We start from the raw sequence: 26941 nt of genomic DNA, 5'->3' as shown, positions 1-26941 counted from the left end.
ACTTTAAATGGAAACTCTCTCATAGAACATATTTTTAAAACTATATATATATATAGAGAGAGAGATAGAGAGAGAGAGAGAGACTGCTTTTCAATCTATCTAGAAATATACAGAGCTAAGTATATATTTTTTGGTTTTAGTAGTTTGTACTGTTAATTGTTGCTTACAGTTTTTCAGATCTCTGCTGAAAGTGTTTTCCCCACCTCACCCTATTTTCTGCTGTGTCTTCAGTTGGTATAACTGTTTTTTACAGCGTGTGTGTTATCTAACTCAATGATCACTTGCATAAAATTAGACCTGTTAGTAACAGCCTGCATTTCATTGCTGGAACCTGTGTTCTGAGAGACTGATTTTCAATCTATCTGAAAATATGCAGAGCTAAGTATATTTTTCGGTTTTAGAGTTCGTACTGTTAATTGTTGCTTATAGTTTTTCAGATCTCTGCTGAAAGTGATTTGTCCCACCCACTCTTCCTATTTTGGGCTCGTAGTTTAAATTTGGTGGCTTTTGAAGTTGCCCGCCCCACTGTAGATTTGATCTGGGACACTCCCCCAGTCCCATCTCTTTACCACATTCTACCAAATAAACTCCTTCTGCACTTGCTTTTAGTCCTTTTTAATTTAACTGCATTTTTTAAACTGTGTTTGGTCTAATATTGCTATATACTCAAGTGTGCTAGCTTGCACTGCATGTGAATTGTTTTTACTGCTGTTTTAGCTACTTTTCTGTAAAAAAAAAAAAAAAAAAAATAGTGTAAGCCTGTTTCCTACCTTTCCTGTAACTAGTGTAGTCCAAATACAGATTTGCTATATCCAGGACTGTATGTAAGCTTCTGAGCCCCCCAAGCCTTTTTGTGTTGGAGGTAAGCCTTCTAGCTTATCAGTGGAAGTGGTAAGCACTAGGTAACCTGTCTACTACACAAGGAGTGGTTCTGGCCCAGAAATTGTAGGTATTGGCCATTTGGGCAATCTTTTCCATCTCTCTCAACTTTCTGATTTGAAAGCCTGCATTTGCACTTGTTTCTGTCTTGTAACTCGTCTAGTGCAGATATAGATTCTTAGTTTTAGCACTTAAATTTGCTTATTTGTGCTCAGCACTTGTTCAGAACTTGTAAGCACTAAATAAGTTACAAATTACTATAGCACTCAACCTTCCTCATTACCTAGAGGAAAACAGTTTTTGTACTTACTTTTCTCACTTGCTTAGAGAAAAATAGCTCTTGTATTCACTTTCCTCACTTATCTAGAGGAAAATATTTTTTTATTCAGGCATGTCCAAGGGTCAGCTGCCAGTGTTCTCTCCTGTCTATCTGATGAATCTGGGCATCTTGAGGCAATGTAGAAATTGCCTCATGTACACAGACAACCCTCTCCTCCTACCACCCAACACTACAACCTGTGAGAGATACACTTATCTAGCCAAACTGGAGGTAAAGGTCTCTCCAACCAAGACTGAACTTGACAGTCAAGAGGAGAGGGTAAACATTTGCACCACACCACACTCATCACATAGTCTCACTAAATCTACACCACCAAAATCCACACATAGTAACACAAAAACATTTGCGGTGGCTCTCAATAATAATCTGTCTAAGCAACAGAGACCTCCGAAGCAGAGACGCAAGCAACCTCTATCCCCCAACACAACCCAAATGACACATAGCCCACAGACTCAGTGTGCCACTCAACCACAGCCAATAAAGCAAAACAACGTACAAAGCACACTAGTCATAGGTGGCTCTATAGTCAGGCAAACTAATGTCCCACTCACCAGGCTAAACAAGGAGAAGGTTACTGTCAGCTGCCTGTCAGGTGCAAGGATCTGCCACATAACCTACACACTCAGGTCACTCCACAACAAATACAAATATGACTCTGTCATTGTCCATGTTGGTGTGAATGACCTGAGATGTACCTCCCTGGACTACATGAAAAGAGACATGGAAGAGCTCTCAGATCTTGTAGCCCAGGTAGGTAAGACCCTAGCCCTGAGTAGCATTCTGCCATCACCCAGAATGATACCGCAGTACAAGGACAAAATGATTGACTTCAACAATTGGCTAAGCTTCTGGTGTCATTTAAGGGGATCCAGTATCTGTCTGCTTGGGATGACATACTCAACAGACCACGATGCTTTGCCAGAGATGGCCTGCACCTGTCGCCCCCTAGTATTCCGGATACTGGCTAAGGCTCTTGCCACCCCCTATAGTGCCTTTTTTAGGCAAGGTTCAAATGACAAATTCACCACCGTAACAGGAACAGGCAAGCAAAAACTGAGGGTAACGTGACTCAATGCTAGAAGTCTAAATCTCAAAATGCACTCACTCGAGGCACTCCTTAAAATGGAGAACATCGATATCTGTGCAGTGACTGAGACCTGGTTCAGGGCTCCAGAGAGCACGCCTGCACTACCAGGCTATAACTCATACCACAGTTTTCGGCCATGTAACTTGGACTGAAACACTAAAGGCAGAGGTGTGTCCATATTCATTAAGGATATCCACACCCCCAGGCTAGTTGCTCAGCATAATGCATCCAAGGTTATCCAAGTGCAACTAACTCTGGGCAAAACTGCAATCCAAATTGTAGCTTGCAACAGATCCCCCACCATGCCCCAGGATTCCCACTCTTTTCTTGATGTACTGGAAAATATTAGGGTTCAACCAAACACCCTAATAATGGGCGACTTCAACTACCCCACCATTAACTGGGAAAACTACTCGTGTACCAACTCCTTAGCTCAATGCTTTCTGGAATTCATAAACTCCAATTCCTGGATCAGCTTATCCACACCCCCACCAGGGGCAACAATATCCTAGACCTAGTCATTACCAACATGAGTGACCGGTGTTCCATACCTGAAGTCAACTCCTCGTTGGTCCGATCCAACCATAAGCTAATCACCCTTGATATCCACATCCCGCCCCCACCCTCCATTAAGGAAACCATGGTAAAACATTTCTCCAAAGCCAATTCATGCTTCTTAAGACAGAAGTGGTGAACTTCATGACACCCATGCAAATGGACAATACAGTTACAACTGCTGAATGCTACACAAATGCACTCTGTAAGCACTTACACGAGTGCATGGATTGTGCTATCCCAAACAGAACCAAGATGCTTTCCTCCAAAAAAAGGAAGCCAATCTGGTGTTCCTCTGCCATAAACAAACTGTACAACAGAAGGAAGAAACTGTTGCAAAAGAGAGTAAAATCCCATGAGTGGAGGAGCTCCTTGGTCAACCTCAGTAAGAAGCTGAGATCCCTTATAAGATCCTCCAAAGCTAGCTATGAAAACAAAATCACCACTAATTCTAAGGACAACCACAAAGCATTTTATAGCTGTGTCAAGAATCTCGATGGCAACAGCCAGATCTGCTCTGAGTTACAGCACAACTGCATGAAAATTACTGAACCAACTGATATTGCCAACATCCTGGCAGATAGGTTCAGTGCTAACTTTACCTCCCTCACCCCCTAAAGGGCCCAAATTTATACAGGAAGAATGCAGAGTCCCTGAAATCACAACTACACAGGTAAAAGCTGCACTCTCTAAAGCCAAAAACACAGCATCCATGGGACTGGACAATATCCCAGGCTGTGTTTTACACGAACTTCAGAACAAACTGGCTCCCCACCTAAGCACCATATTCAGTAATAGCCTCACATCAGGCATTGTGCCCACTGAATGGCGCACAGCAACAGTTATTCCACTTCACAAAGGGGGAGCCACCACTGATCCCGGGAACTATTGCCCTATTAGCCTGATGAGCCTGGCCTGCAAGGCCATGGAACATATCATCATGGAACTCATAAACAAAGACATTGGTAACCTCCAAACTCTAAATCCCACCCAGTTCGGGTCTGTGAAAGGCAGATCATGCCTCCTGAACCTGATCAACTTCTATGAGGCAATTACCAAAGCTGTAGATGAGGGTAAGGTGGTTCACACAGCCTATCTTGACCTCGCCAAGGCTTTCAACACCATCACCCATTCTGGACTTATAGCTAAACTCACTAAACTCACTCTACATCACAAGATGGGTTGCCAACTGGCTTACTGACAGAACCCACACTGTAAAAGTTGCAGACTCCAAATCTGACCTCAAACCAGTGCCAAATGGAGTACCACAGGGTTCAGTCCTGGGACCTCTCCTGTTTGGTATCTACTTCTCTGAAGTACAGGCTAACACAGAAGGCTTCTGGCTAATGAAGTTCACAGATGACTGCAAACTAGGAGCCATAGTCAAGTCCCCAAATGATGTGGACATCCTACTGAAGGGCCTTGCTGAGACAGAAGCCTGGTGTCAGAGCCATGGCCTCAAGCTCATTGCCAAAAAGTGCAGTGTCATCTCCTTTGGTAAAAATTCTGTACCCATGAACTACCACATAGGCAGCAATCTACTTAACACCAAATGTGTGATGAGAGACCTTGGGACCCAGGTGGACAGTAGTCTCTCCTTTGATAGTCACATCGCCACAGTAGCCAGGAAGTCCTTCTATGTGGCACACCTCATCATAAAAGGGTTCTCATCCAGGAAAATGAGGTAATTGTTCCCTTCTACTCGACACTCATTAGACTCATTACAGATTACAATGCTCCTTTTTGAATGTACCTCACAAGACATCTGCAGCAGCTGGAAAGGCCACAGAAGTACCTCACAAAGAGGATTACTGGCCTCAAACAAATGCCCTACACCAACCGCCTCAAAAACCTCCAGCTCTACTCTGTAGCATATCGCCTACTCTGAGGTGATCTCTGCCATATAAAGCTATGTCAAACCCAGAGCTGTTGGACATGCTACACCCAAAGAAATCCCAATCCTTCCAAGCTACACAGTCTTGGGACCTAAACCTTGTCACCACAATAAATAGGACATGCTGGAGGGATAGATTCCTATCCTAGAGAATTCCCATACTCTGGAACAGGCTACCCATCTATATCAAGAAAAGTTCTTCAAAATCTTGATGAGTGGATGGGAAATAGGAAATGCACCCTGGGGATTACTTCTGTGTCTCTGCTCAACAGTGGCACAGGAAAATAACTTTCTTGGGTGGCGTAAGCCAGGGAACCGTGTTAGCTAGGCTTACATAGGCCCTTGGGCCGATAGCCTAGTACCTACCTATGAACCTATATATATATATATATATATATATATATATATATATATATATATAAAATATATAAATATTCACATATATAAAAACATGAAAATGTACAAAATTCATTCATTTATATTCCAACATCAACATCCACTGGCAAAAGTTCAACCCACACCTTTCCAAGCAAAACTTAATCAAGTTTGCACTTATCTACTCTGAATAAAAAAATCTATAATTTGAAAATTGACCATAACCATACAACAATTGTTTAATTAAAACTGTCTGATGTATTATTGAAGTTCAAAGCCTGAAAATTGATAACAAATACCTTAGGGAATGCTTAAAGAGAGACATAGTCCCTAAAGGGCTGTGGGTTTGTAAATACCCCAACAACATTGTAAAAGGGTCCAAACTACATAAGGAGTTATTAGAGGTGTTTAATAAGTGCGAGTTAGATATTGTGAAGCTTATTATTAAACAAAATGAAGTTTTACTGGATGAACTGCAAGCACAAATTGAGAGACTTAATAAACAAATTATTTCTGACCTTATACATTCTATTGAGACAGAAATAAATAAATACCTAGCGTTCATGGATAAGATAGATGAGAAGTGTGTAGGTATCATTAACAGAAAGATGAAAAAATTCGAAAAAGATATTCATGAATCTAAAGAGAAAAGGAATTATCCCGACCCGAAGGGGAATTGTAGATCTGTTAATCCATCCAACTTGGCTATTGATTATGATAGAGGGACTACACATCAGGCTAACTTGGTTAACAATAATCAACAGGATGAAGGTTTTCATAGCTTGGATGACCCTTTAGAATACCCCTTGCTTCACAGGTCTGAGAGAATAATGAATCAGACTGCACCTCAGTACTATCAGAATTATGCTCCAGGTGCAAAGCAGGGACGAAAATGGGGGAGGGGTTGAGGGAAATTTTGACTTCTTCCACTGCCTCCATAACAACGGATGGTGTTAAATACACCTACAATAATTTTAACATCTTTAATTATAGTGATATTGAACCAACTCTTGATTATTTTAACTTGCTTTCTAAAGGGTTTAAATTTATTCCCAATGTTAAGGGCGATTTACGAAGTTGATTCTTGATTTTAAGCTTTTTGTCAGGAAATCAGCTTAGAAGTGCTATTTCATGAACAGAGAAAAGGCATTGATGGGGTGGTCCTAGGCTTAAGAGTACTTTTAACCCACTATTCACCCACAGCTTAAGAATTTTGAGAAATTAGTTGAGAAACAGATTAAGGATTGTATCCCTTATAAGAATAACAACAAAAATAAAAAAACACCTTAATTTACGTGTTAATGAATGGAAAGTGTTGCAAAATCTTAAATCGGACAGAAACAATTATGTAATGAAACCTGACAAGGGAGGGGATGTGGTATTAATGAATACCCTCATTTATGAAGGGAAAATGTTTGACCTGTTAGGGGACACAGAGGCATATACTAGGGTTTCTAAAACAAAACTAACATTGCATATAAAAAAATAGATTTAGCACTTTATGACCTTTTCTTTGAAGGACTGATTGACCTAAACACCTATAAGTACTTGAATAACACTAGACCTAGAATACCAACAATCTTCGGTATACCCAAGGTACACAAGGATTTGCTAACCCCCCCTCCCCCGAGATCCATAGTGGCTGTTGATGTCTCCAAGACAGCGCCACTAGCAAAATACTTAGATAATAAACTAAAGACACTTTGGGGAACTGAAAACCAAATACTTAAAGACTCATGGGAGTTTTTAAAGCAGACTTTGATAAGGTCACCTTTGTTATCATTCACATCAAGGACCTTTTTTCGGTCATTCCCCATAAGGTAGGTTTGAATTGGTTGGAGGCTTCTCTAGTTAACAAATGTGGGATTTCATCCAACGACCTGCATGTGTTTTTTCCACCAGATTAAAGGCATCGCTATGGGGGCAAATTGTGCCCACATTTACACCAACATAGTTTTGGCATGGTAGGAACAGCAATTTATTTTGGAATCAGTGTACAAGTCATGTTGGTCACACTATGTGAGATTTCTGGATGACGTTTGTTTATTCCGAGTGGATTTGGACACTAAGCTTAACGAATTTTTGTCCTTTATTGAGTCCATTACGGAATTTTTACACTTTACTAGTAATGTGTCCCACGACAAAGATCATTTTTTGGATGTGATCTTAGAAAAAAATGATTTGACGGTAAAATCTAAAAGTTTTTCGTAAGAATAAGTTTTCCAGTTCCTACTTGCACTTTAGAAGTGGGCATCCTTATTTTCAAATGAAGAGCATTGTCAGGGGTCAGTATATCCATGTATGTAAGATGACTTCTAATGATCTTGATTTTTAACATGAATGTGATCTACTTGAACAGTTGTTTCGTGAAAGGGGATACCTGACACAGTTGCTGAATGAGACCAGAGTCGAGGTAACTAAATGTAGAAAAGGTAAATTTAGTCCGGTGTTAGGTAATAGACTGCAGGTTGCTGATGAACATGAGCAAACCAAACAGGATACTGTGGATTTCAGTTGAGCTTTTATTATTGAATTTAACACTGATTTTAGTACTTTCAATGACATCATCAAGAATGAATGGGATAGATTCATTGAATTAACAGACTTGCCCTTAACAGAAAGAAACCCCTTAAAAATTATCTTTAAGAAGGGTAGGAATTTAAGAAACTTTCTTGAAAGTGATAAGGTACAAAAAATGGGAGTAAACACTAGACGGAAAGGAACTTTATGCTGTGGGGCATGCTCACAGTGTGAATACATTTTACATCAATAAAATGTATACATTACGAGTAGGGACAGGCATATTTCAGAGTCTGCACATAACAATTGTAATACTTTAAGGGTGGTTTACCTGGCTATTTGCAAATCCTGTGGAGCATTTTACGTAGGTAAAACGGAGCATAGGTTAAAATGTGTATTTATGAACATCGATATGATATTAGGAGCTCCAATGACAAGAATGCTTTATTTAAACAGACTTTAATCTGTACCCAAGGAAGTTTTGAATTTTTTGTCCTAGAAAGTCTCCCACTTGACATCCAGGGTGGCCCATGGGAAACCTGCCTAGAATACAGGGAGTTGTTTTGGCAGGTGACTTTAGATGCAGGGAGATACCCTGGGCTAAGTGAAAACACTGTGTTAGCCCCTTGCTTAAGCTTAGAGCAGCTAAGTTGTAATAAACTGTCCTCTCTGAAAAATGATTTCTACCTATCTCTTACAAAACTTTTTTCTTATGATTATGGTCAATTTTCAAATTATAGATTTTTTTATTCAGCATAGATAAGTGTAAACTTGATTATCAAGTTTTTACTTGGAAAAGTGTAGGTTGAAGTTTGGCCAGTAGATGGTGATGTTGGAATATAAATTAATGTATTTTGTACATTTTTCATGTTTTTACAATATGTGGCTATTTATATATATTTTTATATATATTGTTTTAAAAATATGTTCTATGAGAGAGTTTCTATTTAAAGATTTTTTTTGTAATATAGATCATAGTTTTATACAATGGTTTATTATTTTTATTTGAGCTATTTGTTTCATTGTGATTTAATTGAATGACAATTTTGAGTGGTGTTTTTATTAATACATGGGTTATTTAAGATTTATTTATTTATTTATTTATTTGCAGTTGGTTTACCAGGATAGTCCATTGGGTCAAAAGAACCCGTTTTCAATGGAGTCCTGGGGAGAAAAGCTCCAATACAGACAAATTAGCTGCATACAAAAATTACAATAATGATTATACAGATTGAAAACAGGCACCTCTCTGGCCTTGTTCAAGAGGAATCTTGACCAATGGATGGGAGATTGCAGATATACCCCAGGGATTACTTCAGTGTCACTGCTTGACAGAGGCACAGCAAAATGATAGGCATAGTTTTTATTCAAACTAAAGGGGTGGCGAAAGCCACATAACTATGGGCTAGGCTTATAAATGCCCTTGGGCAGATAGCCTAGTATGAACCTATGAACCTATGAAGATAAAACATTTAAGCTCAAAATTCAAGAAGCATTCAAAACAATACAATATGATGAGGATTAATGAGAGGTAAATAAGCGGAAACAGTAACGTGATATACATTCAGAGGAGTTATTCAGAAGTAGAAATAAAATAACATTACAGAGTAGATATTCTGAGGGAACATAAGCTTTGTTAGGTAGAGTTGAGTATCATAAGTGTAAAGGATGATGAGATATCATAAATCTATGAGGGGAGGGAGCAAGAACAATCCCATTGGGACCTCAGATATGTATGAAGAGATTTTTTGAACGTGTACTGGTTTGAGGTGGTATGAATGGATGGTGGGAGTGAGTTCCAGAGGCGGGCAAGGTTAAAGGATAGTAAGTGTTTACCTGGGAGATGAGATGGTTTATGGACTTCTAATAGGTTTTGATTGTTAGACCTTAAGACTCTATTTGGTAGGTGCATTTTGAAGGCAGAAGACAGGGAGGGACAAAGAGAAGGACTAAGAATGAGCTTGTGAGCAAAAGTCAGCTGTATATATGTGAGATGATTAGGTAGTTCGAGCCAGTTTAGGTTTTGGAGAGAGGAACAGTGGTGGGTGGAGGACCTGTGGCCATTTGCGAATTTGGCGATTTTATTGTAGCAGGAGGAAAGCTGTTTTTTTAGAGAGGTCTGAAGATTGGTCAGTAATGGGGCCCCATAGAGAAGGGAGGGGATGAGAAAAGAGGAAGCGAGTGTGATTTTGGAGGAGCTTGTAAGGTACTGATTCTGACGGTAGAGCATACCTAGTTTTTGATGAGTTTTTTAATATTTAGTTGTAGATGGGAGTTGTAGCTAAGCCGATTATCAATTTGTACACCTAGTAGCTTAGTTTCAGACACTAGTTCAAGGGGTGAGTTATTTTGGCTGGTAATTGAGAAAGAGTTTATATTGAAGGAAGTGGATTTGGAGGGGGTAAATACCATAAGTTTTGTTTTGGAGGCATTGAGTGCCAAGTGATTTATTTTCATCCACTGTTCGATTATTGAAAAAGCTTCCTGGGTAAGTGTTTGGAGCAGAGAGGAGGAGGTGGCAGAGCAGATAATGGTAGAATCATCTGCATATTGGATGATGTTTGCAAATGGAATTGATTTGTGGAAATCATTTATAAATATATTAAAGAGGAGGGGACCAAGAATAGATCCTTGAGGAACTCCAGTGGGGGTACTAAGGAAAGGGGAAGTGGCCTTTTTCCATATTACAGCTTGGTATCTATTTGATAGATAGCTGGAGAACCAATTTATGGAGGAGGGAGAGAGGTTATGTTTTGACAGTTTGGTTAAGAGCAGATTGTGTGAGATAGTGTCGAAGGCCTTGGAGAGGTCAAGTAGTAGGGTAGAGACAATGTGGCCAGAATCACGTGCTGTGTTAACAGTCTCAAGGAAGGACAAGAGGGCTGTCATAGTGCTGTGATTTGGCCTGAATCCGTGTTGTGTAGGGGTTATAAGGTTGTTATCTAAGAGATGTGGCAAGAGTTGAAGGTGGATACACTTTTCCAGAAGTTTAGAAATAGGGGACAGGATAGCAATAGGATGAAAGTTGTTGATGTTACAATTGTTGCCTTTATGCAGGGGGATGATGAATGCTTGCTTCCACAGTTGGGGCACAGTGCATTCATGAATGGAGTGGTTAATTAGAATGCTAATGGGATAGGCAATTGCATCTGCGGCTATACTTAGGAAGTAAGAGGGAATGTTGTCAGGGGCATTAGTACATGGCTTCAGTTTCTGAAGGAGTTTCTTTATAGTGGAAGTGGGTATAGGTTTTAATGAGAATAGAGAGGAATGAAGAGAGAGAGAATTTGAGGGGGGTGCAAGTGATGAGGCAGTTAGAGTAGTGGATAAGGTGGAAGATAGGCAGTGCAAAGTAGAATTGGGGATAGGGTTGTTTGTGGGAGAGGGAGGGGGTGTATTAGATAGCGAGGTGGGGCATGTGAAGGAGGAGGTGAGTTTGCTAATAGAGTCGATGAAAAAGGAGTTGAACTGCGTAGCTAAATCTAAGTCTGGGCTATTTGGGTCTGGGGTTGGGGTGTGTGGTTTGCTGGGGTTAAGGAGGGTGGATATCCCCTTCCAGAATCTTTGAGGGTTAGTTTTATTATTGTTTTGGAGTATGAAGAAGTATTTTTGTCTATCTGAGGTTATTAGCTTTTTTACTTTATTTCGAAGGGTTTTGAATGCAATATGTTGTTCTGGGGTCTTATTTCTCAGATAGAGTCCCCAGGCTTTGTCTCTAAGGTGCATGGTTGATAGTGTGGTTTTGGTTAGCCAGGGGGCTGAATTTGTTTTTATTCTTTTTGTTCTTAGAGGGACTTGGGAATCAAGTATTCCTAAGAATGTGGAGTTAAAGTGAGCAACTGCTTCTTCTAAGGGAAGTGTCTTTAGATTGTTCCAATTAATTGCTTTCAGGGAATCTACGAAGATTGATGGGTTAAAGCTTTTGTTATTACAAGTAGTAATGTAGTTGTGGGTGCGGTAGGAGATACGGGGGAGTCGATGAGTACAAGTAGGCAGATGATCACTAAGAGGGTCAGGAAGAGTACCGCTATCTGAAAAATAGTGGGGATGTGACACTAGAATCCAGTCAAGGATGGTAGATGTTCAAGATAGTTCCTCATTAATGTTTTGTTCATCTGATGAAGTCTGCTGGTAGTGGACGATAACGTGTTTTATTTTGGAGCGTTATTGACTCTCTTCATTCACCTTTATTTTATTTGTGGACTATATTTGGGTAATATCATTCTCTCAGTATTTCTGATTCCTTCACATATAAAAATGACTGAAAACTGCCTAGATTCAAAGCACTGCACAAACATCACCTTGCTCATTCATGGTCATACAGTTGCTCTTCACTTGGTTGAGTCTCTCATCTGAAATGCATGTTTCTCATTACTCATTGTTCGACTTCTCTTCTTAGCTTATTTAATATACTCCTCCCTATGTTTCTCTAATATATTTCCTCTCTCATCTGGTCTTTCTGCTCATTGAGACTAATCATATTGTACTGTCTTACCTATAATCTTGGACCTATGTCTTATATCTCTATTTCCATGTCCTATATCTTACTACACCAGCCTTTTCTCTTGATACCAGTCTCTTCATCAGTACTAACAGTTTATCCTAGTTTCATATGTTACAGGAACCCCAAGTATATGACTTACTGCTGAGGTTTTGTGCCTTAATAAAATACATCTAGAGTGTCTAATTTCTAGTGAAATAAACACCTGATAGTCTCACAATAAATATAATTAATACTATTTTTGCCACAAAAATACTTCAAACACTAGTATAAGGGGGATGCTGCACATGAGTGCAGCAATATGGGGAGGGTGCTGCACATCTGAGTGTCCTGTCCTTCAAATGAGATGTTAAACTGAGGTCCCATCTCTTTGAGCTGGTGGTAGCTCAGGTGGATGTAAAAAATCCCATAGCACCTATGGAAAAATGAAGGGGTACTTTATTTAACACAGCACAAAAACATTATTTACATATTTACAGGCACATATAAAACCATTTCTATTTTTTTTTTACTATTTATCATTTTTCTTATAGCATACTCTTTGCTATTTTTCCATTATTAATCTTACTACTTTTTCCACAACCATACGCTAATCTTTTACAATATATCTGCCAAAATCCATCTCAAATTAAACAAAATATTATTCATTCATTCCAAATAACCCTTATTACATAAAAAACATTTTTTATCTACCCTTCTTACATATTCTTTCTTCTTGTTCTTATAATATCCATAGATAGTGATATTCATATCTATATTACTTACGTAATTAATTCTCAAAAAATTTCTTCATACAACTTTTTCCAGAGTTTCACCACTCTTTTACATTTAAAAAACATGTACTATTGTCTCTTCCTCCCCACAAAGTAGACACACTCTTTCAACTATTCTTTAACATGGCATATTCCCTGTTACTGTTAACTTATTTATTACCAGTTGTAAAAAAAAATAAAAAAATCAGAGTTTTCATTTCCTTTTCTTTGTTTTCCTTTATTCTGGTGTGTAAAATTCAATAAAACAGCAGACAGATTATTGCAGCATATTCAAATCAGCATAAACAGAGATACACATGTAGCATAACTTTAAGCATGAATATCATAACTTCTAAATCAAACTTACATCTGAACCAGTCTTGCATCAGACTAGACTGCATGCTATCCTGAACTTCACATATTATATCCTTTTTTTCTAGTAATTTTTCTCTATAGAATACATTCATGCACCTAACCTTGATTCTCAGGCTAAATTTTATTTTGTAGCCTCACAAGTGCCTTATATTTTTATTCTTCCCTTGAGAAAGAAACAGAACAAAAACTGTCTGCAATCTTACTTTGAGAAAGGAACAAAGTAAGAGCTATCTGCAATCTTTGCTTTATCTCATGCTTAGCCAGCAAGGTCAGCATTCAGTTGAAGATTCTTTGTTTCTGCTTTTCTAAAATATATGCATAAATGAAATACCATTTCTTAGCTATCAAGGTCAATATTCAATGAAAGATTCTTTGTTTCTGCTTTTCTAAAATGTATGCATAAATGAAACAGGCCTCTTTATTCTGCCTAATAACTATTGTACAATGAAAAACTATGATCTAACACCAGTCTTCATGGGAAATCGTGAGCCTTTACTTTTTTAGAACACCACTTTTTTCTTACTTTAATGGCTTTAATCACTTCTTCTGGTAAAATTACCCATGGATTTACATAATAATATTGTTTCCTTCCATTATTATACCACATCCTTCTATCTTTTTGTATATCATCAATTGTTATTTTCCATGTTAGTATTTTTCTTGATCATTTTTATGTTCTTTATTTATATATTCTTTTTCTGTTGTTTTTATTCTCATACCCTCCCAGACATTTTGTACTTATATTTAAACATTATTGCTATTAATTTCTCATTCTCTACCTTTACCCACTTTAATACTTCATAAATGTTTAAGAAGCAGAATAAAGAATGGGTAACCCCAATCCCCCTTCATCTTCACTCATATACAACACATCTCTTTTCACTGGGTTTAATCTTGAATCCCATAAGAAAGAAAACTCCAACTGCGTAATTTCCTTTTCATGTTATTATCTGTGCATATAAACATTTGACATACATGCTACCTTTCCCATTAACACATAATTCATGAGATAAACCTTTTCCTGAACGCTAATCTGTACATCCTTCACAGAAGACATATTTCTTTAATTTCTTTTATCAAACCCTCCCATTTCCTCATAACTACATAATTTCCACAAATTTTATCCCCAGCAAAGGCACTTCATTCATTGAAAAAATATACACCCCCAGTTTTCACCACATTACCCAAGCCCTCTTTTACTTTAATTCAAAGTCATTCTCATTGCTGCTTTAATTCAAAGTCATTCTCATTGCCTTTAAACATCCATTCAGACAAATCAAAACTTCCATATTTTGCTCTCGGCAGCTACAGCTGTATCATCTGCATATGTCAAAACTACTAGAATCACCACATCCTTTTGCATCACATATCCAGCATCTTTCATTCTATAAGCTGTTTCACTCACTACCACATTCTTTATCAATGCAAATGATAGTCTACTCATGGTACATCCTTGTCTTATACCACACATCATGCATATTTCTTTACTCAGCCACCTATTCATTAACATTCTCATGCTATTATTTTGATATACTGATGTACACACCCTCCTAATTCTATTACCTGTTCCATAACATCCCACAAAGCATAATTTCTTACTGTATTAGTTGCCATGCTATCAGCTGCCATTAGTTTCTCATCATGTCTTTTATTTATAATATCCACAATTTCTCTCACAACCAATAACAATTCTTGACATCCCTTTCCTTACATACTATATATACTTTTTCCATAATATCCCTAATCCTCCCTTCCATTCTCCTCTACATTATTATCATAAAAATGTTATAATCTGTAATATTTACTGTGATGGATCTCCAGTTTTTTTACTTCATTCTTTGTAATATCCCACTACATAACTCTTCATAAACGACACATTCCTTCAACCACTCATTCAGTACATTTATAAAATAATCTCTTTGCCAATCCATTAATTTATTATACATTACATAACCTAAACCATCTGGGCCTGATACTGAATCAACATTTACTTTCTAAAGTACTTTATCCAGATCAGTAATATTATTTTTTTTTTCAAATTCTTCCATAACGTATTCTGGATTTTTTTTTTACTTTCCATTCACTTTTAGTTTCCTTCTTTTTACTGTTATACATATTTTCCACATTCCATTCTACAATACTCATAATTTGCTCGTGTTCTTTTTACGTCTTCTTTTACATTTTTCATTTCCCTCATTATACTAATATACTCCTTTACTGTTTTACCCAAATATGCAGATAACTCCTCCCTTGTAAATAATATCTCTGCCTAAACAGAAATACTTTCATATTTTCTTGATTTTTATATATTTCATTTGCCATATCATAATATTCTTTTGTATTATTTTTCAAATTCTCTAATATATTTCTGTACATTTCCCATACTTCATTTTCTCTTCCTTTCTTACATCATCCTGCCAATGAAAAAATATATTTCTTTTTAAATTCAATCCACATTCAATCCATTTTTATAGAAGTCCTTCATGGTTATATGAGCCTTCCATAACCTCAGTACTTCCCACTCTCCAATTTTATCCCATAATTTTTCATTTATTCTTTTTTCTACTATTTTAATATACTCCCTTTCATCTGTCACCTCCGTCCATATTGCTAACTGATCTAAAAAACGTGTCACAACTAAATCATCACCTGATAGTGCCAAGCCTTGTGATAAAACAAACTAATCAATTTCATATCCAAGTACCTCTCTTCTATCTGTCCATTAACTGTTCTTCCACTCAGCTAATTTACCACATTTTATCACTTTCTGTATAGTTTTACATCTTTCCCTTTCTTTGTGCATTTCCCCCTTAAATCACAAAGTCCCCTGTAATTATAATGTTCATGTTAAGAATGACCTATTAGAATATTTTAAGAAAGAGATTTGATTTTTCCATGTTTATTTATATATGCATGTAATGCTATAATTCTACAGACATGTTCTCTCCTCCTCACATCTATAACAGTTAATCTTTCCATCCTTATCAACATTCTTCTTCTTCTTCTTTCGGCTTTCCCCGGTTAGAGGTCGCCACAGCAGAACACCTGTCTGCTCATGATTGGCAGTGAAGTTTTACAGTGTCGATTTGCCAGCCCAGCACCCAACCTTCCACAGAAGGCACACTCATGCACACACACACACACACACACACACACACACACACACACACACACACACACACACACACACACACACACCTAGGGCCAGTTTAGAGTGTCCAATCCACCTACTGTCTTTGGGGTGTGGGAGGAAACCGGAGTACCCGGAGGAAACCCACGCGACCACAGGGAGGACATGCAGACTCCACACAGAAGGCACCACAGCCAAGGATCGAACCAGAGAGCCTCTTGCTGTGAGGTAACAATGCTAACCGCTGCACCACTGTGGCCGCCCTCCATCCTTATCAACATTACATCTAGTAATTTCACTGTTTTTTTTTTTAACAAAACACAGCCACTCAAAAACAGCTTTTACTTAAGTTCCATGTTATATTTCTACCCCACAATTTTTATGTTTGCAATCTTTCTTTACTTACAAGGAATCTTACATCTGCTAAAAGAAAAAAATCCACATCACATTTAGTACACCATTCCAGGATCACTATCTTTCTTGCAGTGTTAATAATGCTATTCACATTTACTGAAAATACTCTAAAATTGTTGCTTTGCTTTATTTTTAAGTTTAGAGGAAATATTTTAAATCTTCGTTTTCTTATGTTTAGTCTTACTCCAACTGAATATTTTTTTCTTGAGATTATGTACAAATAATTCTTCATCCTCTGAATCAGATTTTTCACTGGCTAGCACTTCAAAAAAATTATTAGTATTAATCCTTTCTCCTGACCTCTCTCTTCCTTTGTGCACTATTTCTCCTCATTTTAGCCATCCATATTTTTCTTATTCTACAGTTTCTTGTCCACTTTCTTCATCCTCTTCCACAGGCTCTTGATGTCCTTTCCTATGTATTTCTTCCCTTTCCCTTTCTTTTTCATTATTTACTGTTTGTTCTTGACAGTCCATCAAAACGTGTCCATTTTTTACATGACCTGCATTCAGGCACACACCTTTTTTTTTTTGCATGTTCTTTCTCCCCTCACTGGTTACAGTGTACCTTCTCACAATCATTAAATAATGGAGAAAAGTCCCCACAAAAGAAACATGATTTAGACTGGCCAGCTTATCTTGATGTCCCTATGTGACCAGCCACAAAAATAACACTTGGCAAGAGTTTCACCATGTTTTCTTTCACATTTCAAAACAACTTCCATCCTCCACCCTCCATTCCATAAGTTTCTCTCATCTCTAACTTTAACATTAATATCAACAGTTTCACACAGACCCTGCAAGCATTTTTTAAAACTGTCGTCTTCTAGCTCATCAGTTCTAAACCACAAAATAACATTTTTTTTAACATTTAAGTTACTACCAGAAAACAAATAATTGCTCCACAGAAAAAATGTCCTTCTTTTTGTTGCACAGTTCCAGAACCTTCATCTTCAGTCCCTCTGATTCAAAAGTTAAGTCACAAAAAGTCTCTCTCCCAATATGTATAAATGACCACATTTATTGAGCTTTAAAAACCAGAGCAGTTTTTATTCTCACAAATGTTCTTCTTTTAAAAAAACAGTTTTACGTACAGTGTGTTGCTGTTCTCCTTTTTTGCCTGCAGCTTCTTGCTGCTTTCCTCTTTTGCAATGATTAATTTCTGCATTCTCTGCTGCCACATCACCTTGTTCTCTTCCACATTACCATCCTCAGCACTTCTGAAAATGTTATCTGTCATCTCACCCCATTAAAAAGCAGAACACTTGCCTGGATCATCCTGCTTGATTATTTTAACAGAACATCATCTGCAGGTACTCCTGATTCCAGTTAAGTTATCTGCACCACTTCAACAGACTCACTTTCTTCTCCATGGAGACAGCTAAAGGCTACTTATTTGTAACATCCACCACACAGGAATCTTTGTTTATATTCCGAAGTTTCATATCAAACAATTTTTTTCTCCAAATTCTCACTTTCCACCTATAAACTCTCCATAGCTTTTCTGTCCTTCTCCTCCATGTTGCTGCTTCCCTTAGAACCTCCTCATTGCTGTTGTACAAGTCCTCTAGCACCACTTATCACCTCCAAAGAGTAGGTGAAGTTCCCTGATGCCCAGACCAAATTTCCCCTACCAGTATAAATACTACTTTGTGTCTTTCCTAAAAAAAAGCCACTAACATAGTGGGACTAATCCGGTTAACAACTAATGAATAAATAAAATAGTTTATCAATGTAAACAATACCTTCTACAGTTCTGTTATGAAATGAATGTACCTCTGAACTGTAAATGTATTATGTAAATGCAATTAAATATGTACTTCTGATGAAGCTTTCCTTCCCAGGCCTCTACTGAAAATGGGCTTTACTCAAACTATCCTGGTAAACAAAGACAAACAAATAGTAAGGGGGTAAGTGTCTTCTCAGAGTTGATCCTCAGCCAAGGTTTTCCTGTAAAGAAAAAACAAAAGGTTAAATGCTGATCATCTGAAGACATGGTTTCTGTTAGAAAGATGGTTTGCTTATTTTAGCCAGGCAACTATTACAGGGTGTGAATCTTGGTGTTCAGAAATCCTTATCTGAGGGCAATGTCATTAAAGACATTCCTAAGGAAAATGTATTAAAGGAGTCTGACATGGACAGAGACAGGGCTTCTTTGCTTGCAAATTCCCAGTCCAAATCTCTGATTCTGAGGAGACTTGGTCCTCTTCAGATGCTTTGGAAGAATTTTTCTTTTCTCATAAAATAGCCAGGATTATTGACGTGTTTTGTGGGAATAGGTGGATGTTCCCCCGAATTCAGGAGATACTGAGACATGTTACAAGTGGATATACCTCATTCCATTCCCATCTCCTTAATTTTGTTAGCCTTGGAGGATGTATTCAATGATGCATGTAATAAACCTTGATTCCCAACCTTCAATTTTCAAAAAGCCAGATAGACTTTATAAATTTCCTTTGCTAACAAATATTTTTGTTATTTTACCTTAGGTCTGATCCATCTACAATTTTTATCTCTTTGCCAACTGGGAAAAGACTAACAGTTTCTACCAATCCTTCCCCTGTGGACAAAAAAGGCAAGGTAGGGTCTATGTTAAAACACCGAACATTTGAAATGTTGAGTGTTCTAATATCGATCCGTTTTCAGCGAACGCTAAAAATATTGAAGTAACAGGAAACCGAATTATTGCTTCGGTATTTTCAGCACTCTGGTGGAAAGTTACGGGTCGGGTTCAGGTAAATGTGCGATTGTGTAGACGTGTGGTTTAGGATGGGTTAGGTGAGTAAGGGTTAGGGCACGGGTCAGGTAAGTGTGCGATTGTGTGGACGTGTGGGTTAGGGCGGGTTAGGTGAGTTAGGGTTAGGGCGTGGGTGAGGTGACTGTGCGATAGTGACGGACCTTAGGGTTAGGGTTTGGGTTAAGGTAAGTGGATAGTTAGTGGTGTATGTATAGTTTAGTGTAGGGTTAGGTGTAAGAGTTTAGGTGTATGTGTGTGGATTGCTGTTTGTTTGGTGTGCTTGTGTTGTGTGTATGTGTTTTGGAACAGCGAACTTTTTCCCTAGGAAAAAATTTGCTGTTCCGAATGTTCAATGGGTTTTTTTTTTTCGATTGCTAGGGTTCGATATTAGAACACTCGACATTTTGAATGTTCTGTGTTCTAATATAGACCCACAAGGTATTGGACTGATTTGGTAAGAGAATATTTCCTTCTTCCTCTTTGGAGTACAGAATTCTTAACTGTCAGGAATACATGTGGAAGTTTATTCAGTTTTGTGCAGACAGTTTGAGGGAATTATCTATCACACTACCTTCAGAAAGTAGTTCCTATCTGAATTCTGTTTTTATCTAATTTTCCTCAAGTATTGAAAGATGATTTGAAAAGTGTGTATGACTGTCCAGATATTGTGTTTAGGACAACTGCTACAGCTACATTGTTGAGGATATATGCCTAGGTACATAGCCAAAAGTTTGCTGATGAAATAAACTCTAATTTTTAGGTCAGCTTTAAATAAGGAGGTTTTGTTTGTCCTGTCTACTACTCAGGTCCTCAGTTTAATGAAAGAAGAAAATCCAGGGAGTCTCAAAGACGTTTAAGCTCCCCTTCACAAGTGACAATTTAATACTTCAGTATGATTATGCCAGCAGTCTATTTCCCTCCCCTTCTCCCATATCTCTCAAAATCTGTCCCAGAAACTGGCTCTTTATACCCCTTTGGAAACAGATTATGTCAGACTCTTGGGTGTTAAAACTGATGGAGGAGGGTTACAGTTGATACCTCATGTCAGGGGAATTCTTCCCCACCCTTTGATTCAAACAGATGTTTTCACTCAGATTATTCAACACTTCTTCACTCTAGGAGTCACAGAACCAGTTCCTTTATATCACAGGAGCAAAGGCTTCTATTCCAGAATATGTCTGATGCCAAAGAAAAGGATTTCATGGAGATCAGTTCTATATCTCTCCTTCCTCAATCTATTTGTGAAAGTACCAAGATTCAAGATGTTAACCTGTCAGAGTCTGTTAATTGAAATCTCTCAAGACAGTTGTATGGTGACATTAAATCTAAAATATGCTTATCATAACATTCCCATAACCACAGACTTCAGGAAATTTCTCAGATTCTCTTTGTCTGTGTTCCATTATCAGTTTTTTGTATTACCCTTTGGGTTATCTAGCTCCAATGATAACTCATTGCAGACTGCATGGAAGTCACATATTTCCTTATTTAGATGACTTGCTTATCTTTGCAAAGTCTTTTTTCCCAGATGTCAAGAATCCGTAGAAAAGATTTAATCTGTTTTGACCAATGTGGGATTCCACATAAATGTTCAAAAATCTTCTTCGATTCCATCACACAAGATTGTCTTTCTAGGTCGCCATCTAGACACCTCTCAGCAAAAAGCAGTTCTGACACAGAAGACAGTGGATTTTCTTTCTGGTTACTTTTCTGAGCTTCTCTAATCAGTCTCAGACTTCTGCAAGCGAAATTTTCAGGATCTTAGGGCTCATGATTTCTATTTATATGATTGTCATGATTCCTTTCACAAGGTTATATATGAGAAAAAAGTCATTTTTTTAATACAAGAAGCCAACATTTGCATCTGCTGGAATTTCAGATTCCAGTTTTGGACTTTGTCAAAAAGGAACTGCACTAGTGAAAACAACACATACAAGCAAATCCAGATGCTTCCTTCCCTCTTCATTTCCCAAGTCATTCTGTAAACCACAGATATTGGTAGATAGATAGACAGATACACCGCTAGATAGACAGATAAACAGCTAGATAGATAGACAGATAGACAGATAGATAGATAGATAGATAGATAGATAGATAGATAGATAGATAGATAGATAGATAGAAAGAGAACAAGATCACAATCACATTAATCCATTCCTACTTGTCACTCCTATCAGTACACTGCCCCTTGACAACCTATAACAACCTTCTATTCATGCTTCTCACCTCAAGCATTCCCTAAAAAGTGACCACTAGCCTAATGGGACTAACCAGTCAAAAAAGCATAAGTAAATAAAACTGAAGAAATAATGAACATACTGTTCACACCCAAAAAAAAACTCATTGTCCTTCTGTTCATACCTCTGAGGTTTGTAAGGAAAAGTTAAAGAAATAATAACGCCACCGTTTACAACACCCCAAACAGGTTGTAGTGACCGTCTATGCTCACTTCTGAGGTTTGATTGAAATATGAGGGGTGCCAGGATCCCCAAAACTGTGAGGTTTGGGTAGTCTGTGATTACGTTTCTGTTTTATTTTTGAAAGATAACAACTTGCCAGTTTTTTCTCCACTTGTACCCAGAAGAGATATATATGTGCCTAGCAATATTGTTTGTCCAGGCTGGTTCCATTGTGCAGGGAACAGATTCTTACTGCAAGCCAGGGAACCGAGTTTCAGTTAGCAGCCCTGGCACTGGTGGAGCTGGGCAGGGAGATGGAGAAGCAAAGGGTACATCCCACTCGTCTATCCTGTGAGAGCTCAGGGTGTGCATACACACTCAGGGGGCACAGTGTCAAAGTATGTGGTGCTAACTTCCTGTTGGAGACCAGGACACACAACACTCATGCCTCAATGTGGTGAGATAGAAGAATGCTTGGAGGCACTATCCCTTGTGAAAGTGAGGGAATGACCTCTACTGTCATCCTTCTGCATGCCCTTCCCCTATAACTTGTCTTGTGTGAGCATTACAGTTGTGGGAAACTAAAAGCAAAGAACCTCAAACCATTCCTGATGACTGAATGATGCCCATTCCCAACTGACCCTCAGTCAGCCTCCATGATGAAGAATCAATGGTCCATTGATGACAAACAAACAACTGAAGCAAAATGTCTCAAAAAATATTGTGAATCCACAAATAAAAATCATTATTTATTTTTACTCACACTTACCTACACACAAATTGGTGGAACATTAATTCACCAATGTCATGCCTATGGAGTGTTGAATAAACTAGAGTATATATGGGTAAACTCACACAGAGACAATGGTATGCAGAGTCGACACAGAAGGAACTACAGCCAGAAGCCCAGCCATAGCCATGTACAGTGAGATGGCAATACTGGTCACTGCACCACTGATCAGTTACTTACATGCATATCCTGTTCCTGCTAGACTTCCAAAAACAGCCACTTATGTGCAAAACTGATGCTTGTAACAAAAAAATGAAAGAAATTATAGTTAACTTGTAATTCTTAAATAAATTGCACCCCCCACACACACACACACACTCACAAATACAGGCAAAAGCCATAGCAATACTATAAATCCAAATGCTTCAGCTTTTTATGATCTCCTATCAGAAGTGTGAGACCCATAACTGTCAGTCATGCAACTATGAAAACAGAATGTCATTTGGCAAACAAATGAATCCTGAAATATATAATCATACTGTTGAAATAATTTACAGGGGATAAGCCCTTCCTGCACACACACCCCCCCCCAATTGTGGGCTTTGCCCTACCCCATTTACTTATATGTACTAATTCTGAGACTGATGGACTTCAGAGTAAGTTAAACACTCTAAGGTACTCCATTACTCAGTGATAACTCAACTTCAGACTTAGTGCACGTTCCTTTCTTTGTATGTTTGGTCTCCCTGTCCTGAGTATCCCGAAATGAGATCCTTTGACTTTCAACAGGAACCTCTCTGGATATTAATGGATTGCACAGTCTAGTTAAAAGAAGACTTCTCTCCACTCTGCTCACTTTCACCTCTCCTGATTTAGTCTTTTTCAGCAAGCAATCATTATAATCGGAGCATAAAAATTAGTTAGGCAGAATAATGGTTTGTGCAACTCCCACTCACATATTCAGGCAAGCCATGTAATCGCTATGTTTATGAAGACATCAATTTCTTTAATAGTAAGAAATGTTACAATAAGAGTTCCTCATTTACACTTGCTTACATTATATGTTTTCAGATGTGGAAGTAAAACATGTCTATAGTATTAGAAATACAGGCATGCAGTTGCTATTAAAGGAAGGAGTGTTTAACAATATTACAAGTTACAGAACTTCTAAAGGATCTACAATCCTAAGTTATCTTATCGACACAGTAATTTAAACATATTAACATAGCAGCTAATTCTATTGCATTTCGACTACACTTTATCCATTATTTAGCATTTTATATCACAGAAAGCCAAGTGAGACATTTCACATCTCTCAGTTCACTTAAACTGAACTATTACATTATAAATCATGCCTTATGTAATTTCTGGATAGGTACATTAGGTATATTTACTATCAGATGCCCACAGAAGGAAGTGAAGACTTTTGCTAGTATTGAGTTATTTCTCCAATGGCTCTAGACCCAATCTAAACACCTTATAACATTTCATAAAGATTACAGTTGTTAGCCTCACATAACATTAGAAATATTTAACTTTTTTGTTCAGCCTAAGCTGAATATGTGGTCATAAGATCAACTTGCCAACTAGGGAAAGACATTGTCTGTTGACATTAATGGTTAAGAATAGCTAATAACAGGGGAAGATGTTTTATAGATGCTTTTCAAGGCTTTAACATTAAATATTCAGCATAGTTTTGATAATAAACTTATCTCAGCCTTAAAAAATAAACGTAGTAGTTTTAATAAGTGATGCCATATATATATAAATATATATATATATATATATATATATATATATATACACACACACACACACACACATATATATATATATATATATATATATATATATATATATACATACACACATATACATATATATGTATATATATATATTTATATATATATATATATATATATATATATATATATATATATATATATATATATATTTTTTTTTTTTTTTTTTAAATATATTTTATAGCTTCGTTGCTGGCCATTTTTAAAGTCTAGCCAATTTCCCTTTTTGTACTTGAATTAACCTATCCCATCTGGAGTTAGATTAGCCTTACCTGGACAATAATTATATATTAACACAAGTGGGGATAACTGGGATCATACCATAGATAATTTGTGGGAGCCCATGCACAGGATAAAGCTTTAAGAAGCTGCCTTTATCCATTAGTAGAAAGGGGCAGTCCTGCGGTAAATTTTCTGTTACTCATCCATAGATCCAAGTTGCACTTGGGATGTGGTTATTTTTGAGATTTGCCATGTGCTCGTTCCTATAGGGTTCATCTGCATCTATGCAGGTGCTGACTTGCTGGTATAGTGTGGCGATATACATTCCCAAGTATTCAGCAGAGTTAACTATGTTTTGGGGTTATTTGAACCTTGCCAATGTATCACTTAGAAGTAAGTTGTTTGCCTTAGAGAAACTTCTAAAAGTACCTTAGGTGGAAGGGGTATCTGGTTTCAATTTTATTTCAAAGGAGACAGCTTTATGGTCAGTCCTAACAAGATTGAACACCTCGTAACCTTCAAAAAATTTTTATAGTTCAAACAAATACTGGAGATGTTTACTAAAGCGTGAATATGGGAACATATTTTATGAATGCTTATAAACAACTGTTTTGTTGCAGATATGTAACATATTACAAACTCTGTGGAGAACTAGTATTGCTATGATCCATACATACTGTTAGTCTCACTGAAGTGTGACAAAGCCTGTTTTGCAATATACAAGTTTTAATTCAGTCCACATCCTTAATTCATATACAACACAGAGAAATTATAAAATCTGACTGTTTTAACTGTCTGAATAATTTAAATAATATTACATTTAAATATATGAGTTTTACCTTACTTTATTGCTTGTTTGTCAGATGTAAACATGTTTACCTGCAATGTCCTCTTGTTAAAATAATGAAAATGTTTAAAAGAATTGCACAATAAGAAGTACTTTGTTCATTGTTTTCTTGTCTATGGTCTTCCATTCCTTCTTTCTGCAGGCAGTACAAAGACCATGAGCAGCATGGAGATAAGTTCATACTTCATTGTGATGACAGGAAGCAAAACACGGATGCTAATCTATCCTTGGAAGAAAAGGCTTGACCAGTGTTTGATTCATCCTAAATTATAAGAACAGATACAACAAAGCAGACTGCACTTCAGTTTTATACACCCTTAGATTAGATGCTAGAGGTTCAAGGAGCACTAGTTCACCACATTCCATCTTACAAACTGTACTACAACCCACGACCAAGACAGGAACAGATTGTCCATGGTAACAGCTTTTCAATTACCATAGAGTTGTAATATTGTCACCTACTAAGGAGTTTTCACCGCAATCTGAAAATCGCATCCTGCTGGCCACCTAGATGAATATTTTTAATAAAGTATCCCAAAGAGAAAAATAAATGGAGGTCCTCCTTGACTTCTGCTCTCTGAGTGTTTTAGTTGTACCATTCCAGTTCTGTCTTCAATCAGGCACATGCAAACAGCACAGATGTGCTTGCGTGTGTGTGTGTGTGTGTGTGTGTGTGTGTGTGTGTGTGTGTGTGTGTGTGTGTGTGTGTGTGTGTTTAATCTTGAATCTTGGAAGCTCATAATCTTGAAATTCAAAATACTGAAGCCAAAATCTGGAAAGTTCAAAATACAGAAAACTCAAAATACTGAATTTCATAATACTGAAAAAATTACAGTATAGTAACACTTATTATATGCCACGAGAAGCACATAGAGAAACAAATAAAAGACAAAGCATATTAGTTTACTCAAACTATTAGCAGTGGGGCAAACACCCCTGCACCCCCACTACACATGTAAATTTCTCTGGCCCTGCAAGAAGGGCTTAATTGCTTTGCACATCAATCAGAAACATAAGGCGTGAGATAGGAAAAGATGATATAATGCAATTAAAGTACACTTAAAATGAAATAGTTTTTAGAATGTAAATGCATTGCTCCTGAGAAACTTGCAGGTGGGGGTCTAAAGTAAAGCTTTAGTGAAGTCTGATGTGATGTAACTAGACCTAGCTTTCTGTGCAAAAGGAAGTGATGACACTTGCCTTATGCTTTGAGTAATCACTCAAGTGTAATTGAAGGTACTTATAAATGTCAGTTCTAAGTTTATTACTATCTCTTGCATCTCTGCTATTGTATCTGAATTCAATATTGTTGATGCTTTTTGTATTTGTAGCTGCATTACTGATAAATTTCTTTAACTATCATTTGGTCTTATGCACTATTAG

At 37.4% G+C, this 26941-nt stretch overlaps 1 protein-coding gene across 1 annotated transcript in view; it reads left to right on the top strand.

Annotated features, from left to right (window-relative positions):
- LOC122790656 (solute carrier family 22 member 6-B-like) overlaps positions 1 to 26125 on the top strand; it is a 496093-nt gene extending 469968 nt beyond the window's left edge. Inside the window, exon 10 of the mRNA XM_044058184.1 lies at positions 25701 to 26125. Within this exon, the coding sequence (XP_043914119.1) occupies positions 25701 to 25803 (103 nt within the window). The 3' untranslated portion in view covers positions 25804 to 26125. The remainder of the gene's footprint in view (positions 1 to 25700) is intronic.
- Positions 26126 to 26941: the final 816 nt, after the last annotated feature.

Source organism: Protopterus annectens, chromosome 1.part2 (genome assembly GCF_019279795.1).
Source record: "Protopterus annectens isolate FY-2018-M chromosome 1.part2, PAN1.0, whole genome shotgun sequence".
In the NCBI taxonomy this organism is placed as follows: domain Eukaryota; kingdom Metazoa; phylum Chordata; order Ceratodontiformes; family Protopteridae; genus Protopterus; species Protopterus annectens.
The sequence above is the reverse complement of the archived record's forward strand: the minus strand, read 5'-3'. Positions and strand labels throughout refer to the sequence as shown.